The sequence below is a fragment of the Taudactylus pleione genome, unplaced genomic scaffold, assembly GCF_031769625.1.
Source record: "Taudactylus pleione unplaced genomic scaffold, aTauple2 ptg000130l, whole genome shotgun sequence".
In the NCBI taxonomy this organism is placed as follows: domain Eukaryota; kingdom Metazoa; phylum Chordata; class Amphibia; order Anura; family Myobatrachidae; genus Taudactylus; species Taudactylus pleione.
The window spans coordinates 3,291,155-3,312,380 of NW_028284532.1; the positions used below are offsets into that span (position 1 = coordinate 3,291,155).

At 40.7% G+C, this 21,226-nt stretch overlaps 1 protein-coding gene across 2 annotated transcripts in view; it reads right to left on the reverse strand.

Moving 5' to 3' along the window:
* The window catches only part of SARNP (SAP domain containing ribonucleoprotein), an 88,844-nt gene that overhangs the window by 46,462 nt on the left and 21,156 nt on the right, over positions 1–21,226 (reverse strand). The window contains exons 5-9 of one of the 2 annotated variants that reach the window (XM_088473088.1): positions 17,332–17,383; positions 16,654–16,727; positions 16,462–16,490; positions 16,249–16,274; positions 15,907–15,975 (exon numbers count right to left, since the gene is read on the reverse strand). In XM_088473088.1, coding sequence (XP_088329214.1) covers positions 15,907–15,975; positions 16,249–16,274; positions 16,462–16,490; positions 16,654–16,727; positions 17,332–17,383 — 250 coding nt within the window. The remainder of the gene's footprint in view (positions 1–15,906; positions 15,976–16,248; positions 16,275–16,461; positions 16,491–16,653; positions 16,728–17,331; positions 17,384–21,226) is intronic. The other variant, XM_088473089.1, reaches the window with a different exon arrangement.

The window sequence follows — 21,226 nt, forward strand, 5'->3', positions numbered from 1 at the left end:
GCTTGGGAATATATACCTTTTTAACAGGAACATTACCACACTCAAAAGTATATACATTTTTTGGTATCCTTTTTTTACCAAGTGGTTCTAGGATTCTGATTTGGATACATTTGTATCTATCATACGGCAATTGCTCTGTGATGTGATATTTCTATGTGGATTTGTGTGCAGCACCACATGATCAGTGGTGCATGCGGATTCATATTTGTATTTGCATATATTGTGTATTCATTATTATTTATATTTTATTTATACATTGTTTATTTTTATTTTTCTTGATTGCATATTTCATTTATTTATTTATTTTTATTTTTGATATATTATATATATTTTTTATTTTTCAGATTAGTCATTGTTTTTACTCGCCATATTTGTCTCTTAATTACTATCTATGTAATTTTATATGCAGTTTATTCCTTGGAGTTTACTCCTATTGCCTTTCATTAAATATCCTTTTATAATTACCTTGATTAGCGCCCACTATTTTCTTTTATATTGTTACTTCTCTGTTGGGGATTTTCCAGTTTCCCCACTGTAGAGGGCTGACTTTTCATTGGGTACTATATATGTAGTTTTTATAACGACATGCAATAGGGATTAGCGCTTGCATTTTTTTGTATATTATGATTTATCTATTCGACTATCAGGGACTAAATTAAAATCACCCATTATAATCGTATGACCCCGTCTAAACTGGTGGACTTCTTCAAGCACTCGTCTGAGAAACGGGATTTGAAGAGTATTAGGGGCGTAGAGGGAAACTAGTGTAACCTCTTTACCGTCCAGCTGACCTACTAATATCAAATAGCGGACGTTCTTATCTTCTACCTTTTTAGATAAAGTAAAAGACACTGAGTTATGGAACAGCACAGCTACACCATTCTTTTTGAGAGGACCGTTCGCATAATATGCAACATTATATCTCGCATCCCTCAAAATCGGTGGGGCCAAAGAAGAAAAATGAGTCTCTTGTAGTGCTACAACTTTAGCTCTATGCCTATGAAAGGTGGACAAAGCAAGCCTGCGTTTGTTAGGGGAGTTCAGACCATGTACATTTAAAGAAAAAAATTGGACCATAATCTATAGACCATAAATAAAAGACGTTAGTTTGACATTAATACCCAAAGTTCTAGCGGTGATAGAATAATATGGACTATGGTACACAAAATATACCAGAAAAAAAACAAAAAAAAAACAACGGAAGAGGAACACATAGGGGAAACTGAGATAACCCAAAAAATTAGGGTTAAAATGTTTGCCGTATAGGAAGAAAAACGGCAAAACCAAGAACATGGAGGAACGTGGCCTGAGACAAAAGCCAAAAGCCACCCATGCAGTATATTGGTAACAAAATACAAAGACAAGTGGACAACATAGATATGGGAATATAGCTAAAATAATACACTCAACAAGGCAAAGTGCGTAAGAACTATTCAAGTCTCTCTAGATGTCAGATATGCACATTAGCTAATTCCAAGAACAAACTAACAAACTTGTCCACTTTACGAACAATATAAACGTGGAGTCGCTAAACCCACAAAACAACAAAAATATTAATACTATGAGAATTTTCGGAATCTGAATTACACACGATAACAAAATCAATATGCATTAAACGTGCTTATTTAACTATAGATGTACCAGAAAAGGGTCTCAAATTAATACTTTTGCAATAGTAGGAAGGAGGAAAACCCTTAAGAGTTCCCTCCTCTAATTTCTTATTGGTAAATAAGGCCCTTAAACTGACAGAAATACAAGTATACAGGTTATTGTTATTCAATTTGGTGCGATCAGACAAGAAAAGACATGGTAGAACATACATAAGAAATTACTCTCTCATGTAACATATGGAATCTAATATCTCTGGTCCTTTCGAGGAAACAGGACTGACCAGAATACAACATAGATAACACATTAGCTGTATATATGTAGTATTCTTACGTAGCTTTAGACCAGTCTTAAGTTACTTGAACGCTGGGGCCAGAAGCATGAGTAGACACTGGGATGTCCCACTCCGCCAGAAGCTTAATTCCAGCTTCCACAGTAGAGATTACGTATGAGGAAGCCTCGTAGCTGACCAGAAGCTTTACGGGAAACCCCCAACGATAAGTGATTTCATTATCTCTTAGAGCTGTAGTAATGGGCTGGAAAAAGCGCTTGACGTGCAGCACGCAAGATTTGCTCTTTGAAATTAAAGAAATGGACACGCAATAAAGTGTCTCGCGGGTAATTTCCGTGTCCTGATCTCGGTTTGGGAAGACGATGTACCCGATCAATTAACAAGTCTTGTTGAGAAGCCGTAGGCACCAATTTAAGGAACAACTTTGAAACGTAATCTGGTAGCTCTGCATTAGTTACAGAATCTGGGATACCGCGAATCTTCAGATTGTTTCTTCGTGAGTGGTCTTCCATATCCGCCATTTTATCTCTCATAGATGCAACCTCCGATTGGAGTTCTGCATGGGCTGAGAGGAGCTCGTTATGAGATGAGACCAATTCCTGCATCTTCACCTCTAGATGATCTGTGCGATCTCCCAGCCCCAGAATATCAGCTCGGATAGATTGTATTGAAGTATCCACACCCTTTAACACGTCTGACCGAAACGGTGCAAAAACCTGGAACATTGCCTGTGTAGTTAGCGGTGCATTAACATCCAGGTCTAGTCCCAGGTCAGCTGGTGAAATCGAATCACGTGAAGTGGACATAGATGACGCTCCAGATGTTGGGGAAGGCATCTGTCCGACTTTAGATATAGGGGCAATAGGAAAACGGATTGGTGCTGGAAGTTTTTGTTGTCTTGTTTTCTTTGACGGCATAGTCAGAGGAATGTGTAGGAATCCCAATTTGAAAAGGACCAGAAGGATGTTTTGGGGAAAGCGACTCAGGAACTTACTGCATGGGTAGGTAAGGCATTACCCGTGGAGGGGCATCATTCTTTAGATAGGTATCTTCACATCGTCGACACAGTTGACTCTGGTAAGTATCTATTAGAATATTATCCGCTTGCAAGAACGGAACAACACACAGGTACTGAGCTCCGTCTTCCGCTGAGCAGCCTCTATAGAGGAGGTGGTGACCAGGCAAGTGAGGGGGGTCCCCTATGTACCACCAGACTCCGGATGAACAAGCTGGCTGGGTTGTTGGTTCAACCACTGTCCGGGGCAGGCAAAGTGCATATCAGGCTAGACCAATGGGCACAGGGGCTCACCAACCCAGCCGCCCAGGCTCCAGAGATGGGATTTGTCAACAGGGGCTCTGGTATCTCAAATGGAGCAAACCGCTAAAGATGTGGTTTCTGTTCCAGTCACTCACCCACAGCCGCGAGCTTCAGGCGCCAGACCGGCCCCACATGCAAAGGCGCCCCAGCGAGGTCCGTCTGTTTCCCCCCAGGTACCCCTCAGTGCAGGAGCCGCTGTATCAGCATGCGAGTGCGGCAGCAGAGGGAGAGAATCCACACCGCAGCAGCTGTCGCGCCCTCCGGTGCCACCGTTCCCCGACAGTCAGCCACGCATGCCAGCAGGTACACAGGGTCTCAGGGGGCCGAGGTGTTAGCGGAGACTGCGGGGCTAATGAAAAAGGTTCACCTCCAATTGCAACTTTTAAAAAATTATAGCAGGAAAATCTGATATATGATGTGAAAGTGGTTCCTTTTTTTTTTGCCACATCAATGAGTGAAGACAAAAAGAAATGTAAATTCTTCTTCATATGCATGTTTAAACACAGAAAAACAAATAAAAGCCAAAACACATACATTATATACAAAATAAATAATATATAAATATATATATATATATATATATATATATATTATATACAAAAACAAGAAATGAATGAAGGTGGCACTCAGAGACTTCAAAATAAGGTAAACCAAGCACCCACTACAGAGTAGCTTTAATGTGACTTCATATCAGCGTTTCGGGGAGCGAGTCCCCTTTCTCAAGACAACTCGATCACCGAAACGTTGACGCTGATATAGTCTCACATGGGTGCTTGGTGTACCTTATATTGAAGTCTCTGAGTGCCACCTTCATTCATTTCTTGTTTGCATATGGGGAAACCATACCCCTTTGGAAGGCACCGGAGCCATTTATAGGGAGGGGGGGGGGGAGGGAGAGAGGGAGAGAGAGAGAGACACACACACACACACACAGGTCTCCCATATCCAAAATGCTTGGGACCAGGGGTATTTTGGATAACAGAATATTCCATATTTTCGAATGTTTGTATATCATAATGACATATCTTGGGAATGGGAACCCAATATACACGCAGAATGCATTTACGTGTTATATACACCTTATACACACAGCCTGTAGGTAATTTTATACAATATTTCCAATAATTTTGTGGCCAGAAATGAAATTCATTTATGTTTCATATACACCCTATACATACACAGCCTGAAGGTAATTGTATACATTATTTTTAATAATTTGTGCCTTAGACAAAGTTTGTGTACATTGAACCACCAAAAATCAAAGGTTTCATTATCTCAGTCATGCCAAAATGATTCCGTATTTCGGAATATTTGGATATGGGAGACTCAACACAGATATATAGATAGAGATTATATAATTATATATATATATATATATATATATATATATATATAGATATATCTTGACAAAGATCTGTGAGGGGATCGAAACATCGATTAACTAATTGTGCCCTGTGATGTTGGAATAAAGATTATTTTTGCCCATTTCGAGCCTGGAGAGTGCACCCCTTATTTTTGAACATGTGTGGAACCCTTGGCAACAAGGAATTGGAGCAGCACCCCAGTAGATGTTAATGGATATGGAGTGATAGTGGACCTCTAGGATTGTATGCATGCATGTATGTATGTATGAATGAATATTGCACACACATTTAAATAGTATATATATATATATATATATATATATATATATATATATATATATATATATATATATATTATGGGTGAGCAGGTTCCGTGTTACTCGGATCTCTAAACGGCATTTTATTGGCTATCGCCTATCATGTGTTTTGGATAGCCAATATAATAAATCCGAATTTGCGGTAAAGTGGCGATAAGAACCGAGTAAATCCGAGCCTGCACATCCCATATATATTATATATACACATACATACATACATACACACACACACACACACACATATACACACACACTTAAGATGCCGACTCTAAATACACTATTAAGCATCTTCATGTAACATTAATAATAGAATACAGAGATCAGAAAAAGTAATCATTCATTTGAGCATTTAAAAAAAAAAAAAAAACCCACCATACCCCACTTGTAATAAGTAGAGTGCTTTACTTAATGACTTGTAGTAAGAACTGTAGGGGAGGGGAAGGGTATTCTGGATTATGGCTCGGCATGTAAGAGAAAAGAGGCAACGGAGCGTGGGCTGAGAGACATTTGAAAGCCACATTAGCCCCTGCGATTAGAGCAGCAGGGATAACTAGTCGACCGAAAGATAACGGTCTTTGTTGCCAGGTGGGGCGGTCAATTTGCATTTATATAAATGACTTTCACCCTAACAGGATTGGCATTGAATATATAAATATATCAGCATTATGACAACTGGAAGGCTGCAGACAGGGTTTGTACAAGTTGTTTTTTGACATCACTAACCCGGCCAATCCCTCAGCAGTTGGCAGCAGTTTACCATTATTAAGTTCAAGAAACCAAATCTACAGTTGGCATACAATGAAAATATAATAACCGACATGTGGAAGCAATTGTGCAGTCTGTATGCATATATAACATAACAGAGCAACAAGAAAACCAACTTGCTTTAAAAAAAAAAAAAAAAAAAAAGGAGAGAAATAGAGTATTAGTTCATATATTCCAAACTCTGGCTTGTAATACTGGACATATCAATTATTTCACCATAGTAATGTTTGAGAGCACAGATATTCTTCCATTTATTGCTTAACATTTACAAAATGACAGCAGTTACAATGTGGAGATTTTGTAGGATGCCGCATAGCTGTGAATGCAGAGTTGGCACAATTCACCTCAATTGCTCTTTCAGTTTGATATGCAGTGTGCGCACGGCCACTTGTGAGGCTGTGATACATGCAGTATAGCACAGCAAATGCTGGACATGTCACTAGATGACAGCAGATTGATCTTTGTGTGAGCATTTCAGTGGAAGCAGGCTTTGGGTTGTTTCCATAGGGGTAGTAAAATGCTTGGGCATAAAGAGCTTTCTACATAGAATACTGTGCATGCACTTCTAGATTTTATTTACATCACTATGCTCTGAGAAGTAGGGTTGGTGGCTTGGGAGCAGGCTGAATAGCCCATGACAATGCTCACTGCACCAGAATAGCGGTGAGAGTCTGATTAGATAAGATGAGTGTCAGTTACAAAGGCAAGTTTTGTCTCACAGCAGGGATAGATAAAGAAGAACCAGGTGACCCTTTATAGTGAGGTTAGCCTCCCCCATTCCAAGATTTTGGGGAAAGATGTGTTTTTTTTTTTTAGTTTCATTTCTCAAACCGCACAGCCCAAACAAAAATATCCAAGAATGCATTATCTGGCAGAAATATACAATAATGTCAGGCCTAGTCCAAGACAAACACGAGTCTCAGATTCTCAAACAATAAATGTGGTTGATCACATCAAAGACATGCAAGTGATGAATACAATAAGTGTGAGCAGAACGCCCGTCATAACTGGAATTCTAGGAACACAACATTCCTACTTCTGGCACTGATACTGTATATCACAGGTTCTCCAACTCAGGACCAGATTCAAACCTGATCGCTAGCATGCGATCGCTCGTAGCTGGCCGATATTTGCATTCTGCGCATGCATCACAATGCGTGTGCGCAAACTACTGCGACCGATCTGGAAGTGGTCGCTCGCCCAGCATAGACAGCCCAGTTGAATGAGTGACAGAAGAGACAGTTTGTGGGTGGTAACAGGGGCAAGCCACTAGAAACAGGGGAGTGGAGGTGCGAACGCAGGCGTGCCTGAGCATCTTAACTCCGTTTCAGAGGGGTGCATAATTAACAGGCAGCATCATAGTACACGTCACATGGTTGCATTTTACACTGAAGTACTGACAATGCTTGCGGAAGGGTATAGTCATCCTCAAGCGCTGAAAGCACATCCGATGGTGCTTGATGTACCAATGCTTTCATGCTCTTCCAGGAGATGACGTACGCAAGTGGGCGTCTTATGAATGGCTGGTGGGCGTCTGCATACACAAAGTGATCACTCGCCAAGACATAATGCCTTGCCGTGCGATCGCCTGCCTTGCTGAGCGTGTGCTGGATTTGCATACGCTGGGAGCGAGCGACTGCATCTAGCGAGCGGCTCTGAGGCACTCAGTCCTCAGGACCCCAAACAGTATATGTTTTCCAGGTCTCCTCACAGAATCACAAGTGAAATAATTAGCTCCACCTGTGGATCTTTTAAAATGTGTCAGTGAGTAATGACTACACCTGTGCACCTGCTAAGAGACCTGGAAAAAGTAAACTATCAGGGTCCCTCTTACCTATTTTCTCAGTCAACACCCTGCATTGTTAAAGCGCCGCAGAGGATGTATAAATATTTAAACCAACGAGATTCATAAACACGTATTAGCTTGGAAGAAGGGCAAGTTATTTGTGGTTATGGTCATCTCATCTATGTGATTGTTTCACTAAGCAATGCATTCCATCATGGAACTATATGGACAAAATTTTGATAATTAACCAATTATAAATAATATAACTATACCAATTAAGGATCGCTTTTATATGCATTCATGTATACTAATCACTTGTTTATTATAGATTAGATAGGAGGAAACTCAAGATGTTACCAGCTGTACATGTTAAGTCACAAGTCTTTTACACAATATCCAATCTATTATTCCTACATTTCCACAATGCTGGGATCAGAGATGCATTTCACTACATAGCTGAGAGGCCCTCCACTGTCTAACACATATGGGTAGCTATGGATCTTCTCATTGTCACCCAGTCACAAGTGTGTTATAAACAAAAACAGAGCACTTCTTTAGGTAATGCTACACTACTACAGACCAAAAACCTATAATAGTGTTCCCGCTAGGCTGTTTTAGTGGGGGGCGCGGCGCCCTGCCCTCATTCTGAAGGGCAAAAAGCACCCTGCCCTCACACAGCCTGCGGGTGCAGTCTTTACCCACGGGTCGCAGTGTCCCGCGGGTGGGGAAATGTGCGGTGACTCGGTCACCGCCGGAGAATAGACGCCAGGTGTATGCGCCCAGCATCTATTCTCCCTGTCTGCAGCGCTTGGGGGCTGCCCGGAGTGTCCGTAAGTGCCGGGCACGCCCCCAAGAGTGACGAAAAGGGGACGCGTCTTATAGCTCGCCCCCTTTTCAATGGCCACGCCTTTTTGGGAGTGCGCGCGGAAGTGCCCTCTCTAGCTCCAGCGCCCTGTCTGCCGCCGGAGCTAGAGTGAACACTACATAATATACACCCATCAACATTATAACCACCTGTGTTATACCCGAGCTAAAACCCGGGTTATTGCAGCGTTAACCCGGGTTGCTTCTGGGTGTAAAAGGGGCCATGGTTGGATTCCTGGGCCGAGTGCCCCGGTAATACAACCCAGGTAACTTGCAGGGTTTAACACGGGAACAACCCATGAAACCCTGCAGTGTAAACGGCGCGATCCAGGTCACAATGACCCGGGATCGTGCAGTATGCCGCCCAATTGGCCGGCTTCAGTGGCGCTTAGAGAGGATGTAATTTCCAAGCGTCCACTACAACGCAGGGTCACTGCAGACCCGGCTCTTGTGTGAACGGCACAGACTCTGGAATATCCTGGTTTGGCGCCACAGTATGAAAGGGTTAAGTTCAGGGTCTGATCCAGATTGGAACCCTGTTTCAACCCCCGGGTCAGACCCGGAACTTTGGTGTAAAAGTACAATATTGTGTAGGTCCCCCTCATGTTGCCAACAGCTCTGATCCGTCGAGGCATGGATGCCACAAGACCTCTGAAACGGTCCTGTGGTATCTGGCACCAAGACCTTAGCAGCAAATCCTTTATGCTGTGAGGTGGAGCCTCCATGGCTCTGACTTATTTTCCAAGCACATCCCACAGGTGCTCGATTAGATTGAGACCTGTAGGCCAAGTCAACACCTTGAACTCTTTGCTATGTTCCTCAAACTATTCCTGAACTATATTTGCAGGGCGTATTATCCTCCTGAAAGCAGCAACTGCCATCAGGTAATACCGCTGCGATGAAGGGGTGCACCTGGTCTGCAACAATGTTTAGGTAAGTGTTGCATGTCCAAGAAACATCCACATGAATGGCAGAACCCAAGCTTTGGGCTGTGGTTTACGGTCAACATGGGCATTTTGACCGGTCTGCAAATACACAGCAAGATGCAATGCACTGCATGTTCTGACACCTTTCTATCAAAGCCAGCAATAACTTTCATTCTTTCATTCGAAGTAGGACTAGTGCCTTGTGAAAGAGCATAGAAATAAAACAAACATAAATCACATATACAGATCAACAAATACGTTAATACATCTGGTAATTACACAGCTACAGAAAATGTTATTTGCAGCCATAATATGCTATTTACTATACACCACCTTCTATGAGAAGAAAGCTACAGGCTTTATTTAGAAAAATAGAAGAAAAAAAAAATATCCTCTTTTTGTTTCTCTGCTCAGATTATACACTTTAATGATCTAACAGATATACTGCATTAATAGGAAGAGAGTTAAAAGAAAGGCTACTGGGAACACTACTGAAGTGTAATATACATCTGCAATACCTGGTAATAAACATTCCCTCAATTGACTCTTTCCATAACAGAGTAACATACTGACAGATCTAGGACCAAGAGCATTAATTTACCAGCGCTGCAGAAAATAAGCAGGTAAAATAATAACCATAAAAAAATTCTGAAAGAAGCACGTATGTGAGCCTAAAACAATCATACTCATTCTTCTTGTGTCCCCCTCCTTCTCCTGTAGATATTTTGTATACACACATTATCCCCACAGGACTTCTGACCTCTGCCTCTCGCCTGCCACAAAAAAACGTCATCACATATTTTGATTGCCAGCTTGGGGCAGCTAATCTTCAGCAACGAGTGACCACAATTCCGCAGGGACCAACATTTAAAATATGCCCTCATTAAGAAGAATTAAAAGGGGGGAAAGATGGAGAGCTGACAAGGTTGGAGTCACTCAGGTTAGGAGGTTCTGCTCTGCATTCGGGCACCGCACTAGTAAATGTATTCTCTTACATTTTAGGTTTATTGTTTTACTCTATTTAATCAAATAATTAGTTTAATACGCCATGTATTAATACCATTACATTGTTTGGTTAATATATATTAAGTACTCTTAATATACTTGTAAACATGACCATTTCCTCAGTAATCATTACTGAAAAGCAAATACAGGTCTATTTAGCAATAATCACAATATTGGATTATTAAATATTCTTGTCCAATATTGTTAGGATTATTAGCATTTTTTTACTTCCTTTATGCAGCTAAAATCTTTTCAAGCACAACTGTTGCGGTACCACGCTGTTCCTGTAAAGCCCACGCCAGCAGTCTTTTCGTGTGTCTGAAAACACTGTCCTCCAATACCCAGTGTTCTCCTCAGGCTATTTTTTCGTGGGCACACTACCCGGCAAGAAACAGCTACCGCCTGGCACTTCCCCTCGCCTCAATGCACCGCATCCCCTGTAGCCCGGTCACCCTCAATGTGTCCTTGTTGCCATGGGAACGGATGCTGGATGCGACGCCAAGCTGCACCATGTCACGTTCTTCTTGATGGAGGCTCCCAGTCGGTCTGGCATCTGTGTCCACCAGCAATAAAGAACACATTAGTGAGGGTTCCTGGCAATGGGTGCGGTGCATTGGGGCAGGGAGCAGTAGGTTGTAGGGAGATGCGGGGCATTGGGGCAGGAGAGTGTGCCGGGTGGTGCAGCTCGGGCCCGTCACAGTACATGGTGGTGTCAGGCTGGATGGCAGAGATCCCTCCTCCTGTATAAAAGAGAGGGTACGCTGTTCAGGCAGAAACAGTCACCTGAACACAGAGTTTACCTGCGTCCACTCTCTGTAGGAGCTTATAGAAAATCTGTGGGGACAGTATTTGGGAGACTGCTAGTGGGGACAGTATCTGGGAGCTGTATAAAAAATAAATTCTGTGGTGCCAGCACTAAATAATGTGATGCTAATTTCACTAGAGGGACCAGTTCCTACAGGTTATGAAAAACCCGAAAACGACTGGGCTCTAAGAAGAGAAAATAATAAATAAAAAAATATATATATATAATTTCAAGTTTAAATCATTATAAGGTCAGGGTTTAAACCATTTTGTTATTGCGAAGGCCCCCACCTGTCTACTTCTTGATGATACTCGGCTGGAAAAATTTTCTGGGGAGAACACTGAATACCTAGCATTATACATGCTCCACCAACCTGCTGTAACCCTTCTTCTACATATACCTGCTAAACCCTTTTTCTACATAGATATACCTGCTACAGTAAGCACTTCAACAAGCCAGTACTAAACCACCACTTCACAGTATAAACCTGCCCATAATTTACCCACACGATTAAACCTTCCCACTTCTCGTGTCCGATAGTGATTGCCGCCTTGAAGTCTCAAATTACACGTCTCAACTCATCTATTTACAACACAGAAAAAACAATTATCCTACATCTATAAATAGAAGTTTAAATGGCGATATGCACTTTGGGGTCGAAACCAGTGACATGCAAACCAAATGTATATATTGGGACTAACACTAAACAGGCAGTAGTAACTTAGTAGTAACAAAGGCTGTAAACATCAGTATAAAACGTCAGTTTATATAACGTACAGCACTACCATACATCTCAGCAACACCACATCAGTACATACTGTACTGTATAGATCACTGCTGTACACCATCAGTATACAGCACAGAATGAGGGGAGAGAGTGAGGCGTTGCAGGGACTGATGGGAAAATATCCATTTGTCCCTGCAGTTTTCATCTAAGAAAATAATTTATAACACCACTCTCATATGGTGTCATATAAAGGTAAGCCTTTAAGGATTTTTCTGCTTGTGGCATGGCTTTCTACAACGCGATGTTGTGGGAGTCTGGCATTAATGGAGAGGATTATTGCATTTTCACCATTAACCCTTTTCTACATAGCTATGATAATTAGTGTTCCATCTAGGGTGGCTGTCGCTGAAGGGCACTGCTATGTGCACGCCGAAGTCTTGAAAAGGAGGGTGCCCTTGACACGCCCCCTGTTCATCACTGTAGGTGGAGTGCTGGGCTGCCCCCAAGCTCTCCCCATAGTGTGAATAGATGCACTGTGTATGGCATCTACTCACTCGCCAGTGACTGTTTCACCAGAGCTTTCCCAGTTGCGTGACACTGTGGCCCGCTGGTGGGGACGGCTTTTTCAGCGGGGCGCCGTCATAATGGTAGGGTGCATTTCAGAGTCTTCAAATCTGGCAGGGTGCGGCGCCTTGCTGAAACAGCCTAGCGGGAACACTATTAAATCATGTGAAAACTTTTGTTTCCGAATAAATTTAAGTGGCAGTTTGGCCTGATACATAGACTCTATAGAGTCTGTCCAGCATTTGGTATTGAAATCTATGACTTATATGTTCTATACTGTAATCTATATTAAAACATATTGATAAAAATTTGCATTCCTATTTAAAACAAAACATCATTAACTCCACATTCCAGACAAACAAAAGCAAGGTATACTACCAATTTTCTGTAAGTAAAATATGGATTTAACCTACGCCACACAAACCTCACAGTGGGAAAACACACATATAAAAAGCAATAACTTGAGTGACATATTTCAAACATAGATATACCATGCATGTTAACACTAGGAACATTACAGCACAGGATGAATACACTGGGAAATATCTGAACAGGGAAGGTCACATTGAAATTAATTTCACGTTTATAGTCAATGAAGAACGTATTAAGTCAATGGCTAAATCACGTATAGTGACAGCTGCAGTAACATCTGTAGGATATATAAAAATAATTATTTTATTTTCCTTCAGAAATTTCTGTTATTCCTCCAATCTGGTAAATCTGACCTATTAACTCCATCGTTACCAGTTTTAAAGATTTGAAACCTCTCTCGATGTGCATGTCTATTGACATCCTGATTATCTGTAGGTTATTATTATTATTATTATCATCCTTTATTTATATGGCACCACAAGTGTTCCGCAGCGCCTTACATAGTACATACAACTAATGGGTGAACAAGAAACATACAGTACATTACAGTACAAGGACACAACTTATATACATTGCTGAAATAGTGATTAAAGCACTCACAATAAGCTGCCGGGAATTGGCGGTCCCGTGTTAGGTGCCCTAATGGGGAGTAGAGAGTAGAAGAAAATGTAAAGAGAAGCACATGAAGGAAGAGGTCCCTGCTCGTGAGAGCTTAAAAGGACCTATTGTCATGTTGGTTCTCATTAGTATTTATGGGCCTCATTGATCAATTATATCTATATTATATAGATATTCAGACTTATTTTGAAACTTAACCAATCTAGCTCTATCTAAAGATGTATTTCTATTCTGAAGGTTGAGATGTTAGTTTTCAACTTATTCATCTTTGGTTAATTTATCATCATTTAACTGAATTAAAGAGTGTTCAAAGTCCCCCTCCTTTTTATTAACCTTGGCAACCTGTACTTTAGATTCCCTATATCGAATCAAAAGATGCATAAGATTTTGGACCGTTTTGATATATGCTGTACTCGGGTCCAGAGCTTTTCAGAATTATACACAGGTGTTATACATTTTTAACACACCGACTGAGATTTAGAAACGGTTTTATTATTTTTTTTTATTACTGAATAATAGATTAATAAATGTGTAGTATTTGACAGCGATTCGTTTATTCTTATTTTTAGGGTGTTCGTTTCCCTACATGAGTAATAGAAGCTGCAGTCAAACTACAACTGTGGAGCATTATTACATTGTGGTCTATATTATTCACATACAAGGTTAGCGCTAGATATTTTATTTGGATATATAAAAAAGAAAGAGGACACTTTTAAACAATAATACAACTCTAACTCGGTTACTAATGAAATAGGAATAATACATGAGAGGTGATAAAAATCAGGTTTTCAGAGAAGGCAGGGTGTATGAATGTATCCTAGCATGATGCAAGAAGTACAAAATACTCCTTAAAACAAGTAAATTTGGAAGCAGCTCATAAAAAAAAGCCATAAATGAGCTGGGGGGAAGGGGTTCTTACATTTATTAAAAAACAGCAATAACCTTTCCAACAGGGAGGTGTGAATATGTCATGCACATTGCAGGACAAAGGCAGTAAAGGACCCTCATAAATGCAGATTATTGCAGGCTAACACTGCAGTGCGAGGTTTACTTTGCTGGAGGTGGAATTGTGTGAGATTGCGATCGGATGAAGGCGTGACAGATGAGCGCATACCTGGGAGGGTCAGATACACACACATTACAGGGGACTGTTCCATTAGATAAAGAGCTGTTACTCCCATCCCTTGCTTCCATGTGACAGTAAGTTATGCAAAACAACAGCAGGGGAATCTATGTCCCTCAGCGAGGCTGTTTCTTACGTTAAGAAATCAGGCCCTTACGTACAAATGAATGGTTTAAGTATGATCTACGTACAACAATTAATAAACCTTTGAAACAATGCCCCTACACGGCATCACTACAAAAGAGGAAACACTTGACTAAAGATATAGAAAGTATATGGCATGTTTACATGGAGTTTGTTATTTTCCGCTACATAAACTGGGAATGTCATGGTGCTATTAAGCTGTAAACTCCTTCAGACAAGGCCTCTCATCCATAACCTAACAATGCAGAGCTAACCACAGGCAACGAGTACCTCAATATAGTTTACCCTTCACTAGAACATTTCCTCCCCTTGTAGAAAACCAATAGCCTATAAAATCGTATTCTTTAAATGCTTTGCTTTTTAGATTTTGGAATGTAAATTATAAATTAACAATTATAGACTTAATGATTGCAAAATCAAAAAGGACAAATAGTAGATCACTATTCAAACCCCTGCATGTTTCAAAACTTTATAATATACATAAAAGGGTGTCATTTGGGCCACCTAAGTGTCATAACATTTGCTGAAACTAGGGTTAACCAAAATTTCCAGTGACTGGAAGAGTGAAATAAAAATATGCAAGACGAATTGGAAAGGATCAGACAGACTCTTTCTTTCCAGAACAGCAAAGTATGTATACAGTAGTTCTCACTTCTTCAGTTAGCACATTATAGTTCTCCGATTTTTGTCCTACTGCATATATCACATTGTAGCAACACTTCATGGACACATCAGTCACCAAACTCATTAAGTGCTCTCCATGCTGATGCAGACCAGAAGAGGAGAGACTAGTAAAGTCTGAAGATTTATACCCCTTCCACACTGCCATTAAATAACCCTGGGTTACTGCACATGGGCGCGCAGCAATCCTGGTTGCTGTCTAGTGTGAAAGTGGTCAGTTGAAATAACTCCGGTTGAGCGACCCAGCATTTCAACTCTGGTAGCGAGCAGAGTTGAACACGAGTTTAACCCGGCTCTCGGCGACCCAGGTTCCATTCAATGCATAGCGAGAGCCGGAGCTTGGAGACGATCTCACCTTCAAGCACCGGCTCAGCAGCGATGGAGGTGAACGTCATCGACCCAGCATTAGTGCCAGGTCGTGCCGCCAGTCTGAAAGGGGTCTCAGGCGGGTCACACCTGGGATCGACACTTGCACATATCCCGGGTGCGACCCGCCATTAGCGATGTGAAAGGGATACCCGTAATATGTGCAGGTGTGAGTGTAAAGCCGAGGGAAGATCAACCAAAGGTTTGAACACCCCCATAAAAAATGATCCATATATTTTGACGAGTGTGTGAATGTCTTACCTTTTTAGTGACAGGGGACACACTGACACCAAATCTCTGCGCTCTCTCTTTCAGTTTATCAATATTCACCTAAAAGGGCAAGAAATATAGAAAGCATATTGCAAGCTTTGTGCACTGCTCACAATGCATCACGAACGGTCTATGGAGCCAATGAAAACAGTAGTACACACATTAGCCATAGCAACCAAAATAGCCGTTTTCCAACACTGAGCACCTTCAAAAATATTCACAGCGATATTGGCAATTATTTCTTACATGTCTCTTAATTAAAGCCCATGTTTAAAACATTGACCACTTCCATAAATTTTATTAGTCTATTTGTGTTAAAAATTAAAAGCTTACCGTGGATTTCTCACTCGTGGCTTGGCCTGAAAGGTAAAATAAATACTGCATATTATCATTTTTACAGGCTTATCAATGGCAGGAGGAGTGACAGGACCACTTCTCGCAGCAAGAGGAAGCTACAAATGAAGCTTCTGGTTTTCACCATGGCCATGATCAGCAGAGCCACTTTAAGCAGCAGCTCTGAGTATTGGCTGCTACATGGATGCTCACCTTTCTGCTCAGTGGATGGAATACCAAACCTTAGAATAAAGAGAAAAAGTAAACGGTCAGCACATAAAACTGGTACAATGATGCCAATCATGTCATTCATTGTGCTTATTATCCATAGTAACTATAGATACAAACTTTTACTACTATAAAGTAGTCTGCAATTGTTGCAAGCACAAACACTTCTTTACTTACCGAATAGCACGAGCTGTCTTTTTACTATCTACGCTGGCAGGAACATTGAATCTCTCTGCTCTTTTCTGAAGTCTCTGTAGAAAAAAAAAATATTACCACATTACTATATTTGATTTTAAAATACATGGTCTCAAACTTTATTTTGCTGAAACACAACGGCAAGTGTTTGTGTAATCCATTAAAGCTACAAGTAACCCTCTCTACCATGATAACCCTTTGTCGCTTTGATACGCTGTCAAACAAGCTAAATTTCATCATCTAAATCTTTATATAGATATTTCACGGTTTAATCTGAGAGGTCATATGACAAAAATAAAAGTCTGTTTAATAATACATAAATGAAGGTGTGCTTAATATAAATTGCTTAAATATTAGCTTTAATTAATAAAGCACAGTCCTGTTTGTACTGCAATAGTGGACATACGCAGAAAACAGGAATCAGGAAAAATGTGAATCCATTGACAGACAGGGCTGCCAAACTTTAGGGACCAGCTATACTGTTTTTCTTATATGGACTGGATCCATCCCTGGGGAACTTTTCAGACTTGTTTATCATCTAAAATAATGACGCCATTTTTTAGGGGAAAATAATATGAAGGGTTCCTTAGATCATTCAGATATGAAACCCAGTTCTATAACACAGCCAAATACATGTAAATAGAAGCAGTAATTTCTCACATCAACCTGGAGAGTTCCACTTGTAATTTTCACCAATTTCTTCTCGGTTTCTCTATTAAAAATTAGAGCAGAAATCAATAAGGATAAAAATGAACACAAAGTAATAAAACAAGGTCGTTCATATAAATACAGACAGTTGTTTAATCAAAAAAGTGAGAGGATCAATATAACAGCATTTTAACCTTCATTTTTTATCAGTAGGTTACGTCTATGTATTACAAATTGCCCAGCACTACCTAAAAAGCTGACTAATCATAAAGATCAAATAATAAATATGGTTTCTTGAGACAGTCTGTACTTGTGTGTGGTCTTTAATGTTCTTTTTACCATAAAACGGAGCAATCATGAAGATTTTTGAAACTTACGAATGTACAACAATTAGCCTGATAATTTTTTCAGCTGAAAAATATTGGACCTTTCTCCTTTTTTTTTTTAGCTTCTGGCTTATGGTTTTTGCGCCCGAAAAATTATCTGTTTTTGGGCAATACACATAGGTCCATGAACTAATCATGGATTCTATGCGTTTTCGCAGGTGGCTTCCCGAAAACAGGCTAATTATTGGGGATTCTTTTTCAGACTCTGCTGAGGCCCTGAAAAAAAATCCCCGATGAGTGCTACAGAAGACTGTGCTTCGGGGCTAATTAGATAGCCCCGAGGGATCAATTAGCGCACGGTATTTTATTGCAGTTAATTGAATTTCCCCCTAAGCCCTGTCCACTTTTCCTGTTACATTCAAAATGGCAAAAAACATTTCAAATAATAAACCTCACACCTAGTGCGACATGAACTCTATTTGTTTATTGATGTTGGTTTTTAAAAGATGAAATCAGTACACATACATAGTTTTCAAAGCTTGGTCAGTAATTTCAACTCAAGGCAGGGCACAAGAATTATTTTATACAGCTTGGACCACATATACAACTGCAGCAACAATAAGAGTTCTAGTAAGTCCACAACACCTTTAGACCTCAGTTGTCCATTAATCTTGCAGCAATTTAGATTGGAGGCCACCCCATTATCTACCAGCACCAACACTGACATTGTATATAACTTGTAGGTCCCTCTCCTGAATGCAGAAGTTGTTCATTTGGATAAGGAGTGAGTTTTCCCAGAGGAAAGGTGTGTAATGAGTAAGAAGTCTATTTTTAGTGGAAGGATGAAAGTGTCACACTTGTCCCTATGACCATGGCACGAGAAAATTTTTTTTTCTAGGAAGTTCCCAGGCTTTAAAGGAAAATGAAAGTAAAATGGTGTCAGCCCTTAAAAAGCTTTCTCCCATAAAGTGTGGGTCGTAAGAGCCCCCATAAAGTCAGAGGTGCTTGCCCAGGGGGAACGCTGCAATGCTTTTGTTCCCAAATCCTGGAAGAGATTTTTCCCATGGGGCAGTAAAAGGTTTAACAACTTTCACAGGAAGCACAGTGGGGTCAGAGGACAGGACGTGCCATTCCACACACTCCAGAGAAGTCCATATGTGCCACAGGTTTTAGGGCTCATCAATAGGCATTTTAAACATGCAATTTTCTTTATGCTCCTAGTTTAGTCAAGGTAACATTAGAGGTCACACGACAATGTGTCCATACCAAAGAACTCTACAACAAGACCACCAAGTCTGCCCTAAGGCCTACTAATTTCACAAGGCACGTCGTGGCCATTTAGCACAGAGAAACACCTGCTCTGCTCAAACATCACCTGCACAAAGCTGGCTCTACCACACATCACTGTTACAGCAGAGTAACTCTCTGAAATAAACTCTAATATTCCTGTGTCTTTAACAGATTTTCTTCTAGATTACTAGTGAAAATAACAGCACTATATAAATCTACACATGCCTTCAATGCTTCATCACCACTCGTTTCATTAGCTCGTCTTTCAGATTTATTCTCCTATTAACACAGCCTGAGCAGAAACGTAATGATGTTTGTACTTCAGTCCAGGATACAGCAGTTTAAGAAATAGGTTTTGAAGTACTTTTTGATGTATAAGGCAGATTTTCCCAAACTCGGTCCTCAAGGCACTCTAACAGTCCAGGATTTAAGGATAACCATGCTTGACCATTGTGCTTAACCATGGAAATCTCTAAAACATTAACTGTCGGGTTACCTTGAGGACTGCGGTTGGGAACCTCTGGTATCTGGAGTCAAACGCCAATTAGAAGCTATGCTATTTGAGGAGGCAGAAACAGTGCTTTGTGAATCACATCGCAGAAGCAAAAAGTATATATCAGATTGGGATTGTCATTTTCACCTGTGTCCCTGGGCGGAGAGCCACGGATGGGGAGACTGGAGAGCAGGTGAAGGACTAGGAGTCTATTTTCAAAGAGTTGTTATACAGTTGTTACATTGAGCATATATTCCTTTAATGTATGGAAATGCCAACAAATTAGAGTATTGAAATAAGGTTTTAAGTTACTCTACTATGCAGCAGAGACGGTGTAATGGTTAGCGTTACTGCCTCACAGCGCTGAGGTCGTGGACTCGATTCCCACCACAACTGTGTGGAGTTTGTATATTCTCCCTGTGCTTGCGTGGGTTTCCTCCGGATGCTCCGGTTTCCTCCCACTCTCCAAAAATATACTGATAGGTTAATTGGCTCCAAATATAAATTAACCCCAGTGTGTATGTGTGTGTGATAGGAACATAGATTGTAAGCCCCACTGGGGCAGGGACTGATGTGAATGGCCAAATATTCTCTGTAAAGCGCTGCGGAATATGTGTGCGCTATATAAATAATTGGTAATAATAATAATATTATGGCAAAGGTAAAAAAAAAACTGCTTTGCATCAACTAAAGTAATATTTGACCACTAAAGGTGCCCATACACGGTGCGTGTAGGGCGACTGCCGATCCATCGGGAGACGGATCTTGCTGGCACCGCCGGCAATTGTGCGGTCCCCGCAGACCGCACGATATGCCGGCTCCCCCCTCCTCCATTTGAATGGGATCATGTACATCGCATCCCAGATCAGATGGTTATACAGGAAGCTCTGGATATGCGATGTACGACCCCGCGGGAGCGCGCAGCACGATATAATGCCCATACATGGCACGATATAGCACCTATATCGTGCAGTGTATGGAGGCCTTAAAGTATTTCCTATCGCAGAAGATGAAGGGTGGGAAGAAGGGCTGTACTTGCAATAGCTATAGTAACTCAATTTGCTATTTTAATATATTGGTACTTGATAGGTCATTACTGTTGCATACTTACTGACCTATAATGACCTATTTTGACCTATTTTGACAGATAGAAATTATACCAAAATAAAAATCACCCATTTGATACTGGAAAATTAACATTTGGAACAGAACATTTTTATTTTAATACAATCTACACTCTATAAAAAAAAGATGGGTTGCACACAAATGATTTCTGGTATTATTGGAGAACACAATCTGCAAAAGATAAGTGCACAGTGCCATCTGCTGGAGAAACTAGGAACAGGGAGAAAGATTTCAGTTAATGCAGGTCTAAAAATGCAGCAGAAATACGATCATTAAGAAAGAAAACAACTTGAAAAACTTTGAGACCTTGGTAAGATCTAAAGGCACAGATGTAAATAATGATATCACTGCAGACAAGTCTGGCCTTAAATGTTACATTTGAATTATAAAAACGAACAAAAAAAATTAATTTTCAGGCAAGATCTGTGGGACTAGGAGATAAATATCAACTGGTAAGGCTCTTTTTGTACAGATAATTCAGCAGTGACACTAAGCAGATAATAAAGCCATACGTGGGCAGTTTCTGCACGCACACAGCTGGTTAGTTCAGCACATCCCCACTGTGTGGATTGCCATCTTGTGTGGCAGAGACCTTCCCTTCAACAAGTTCCTATTCACTTTCATTTTAATGGAATTCTAAAGCAAAATGCAGCAGGATTCTGGGACCCCTCCA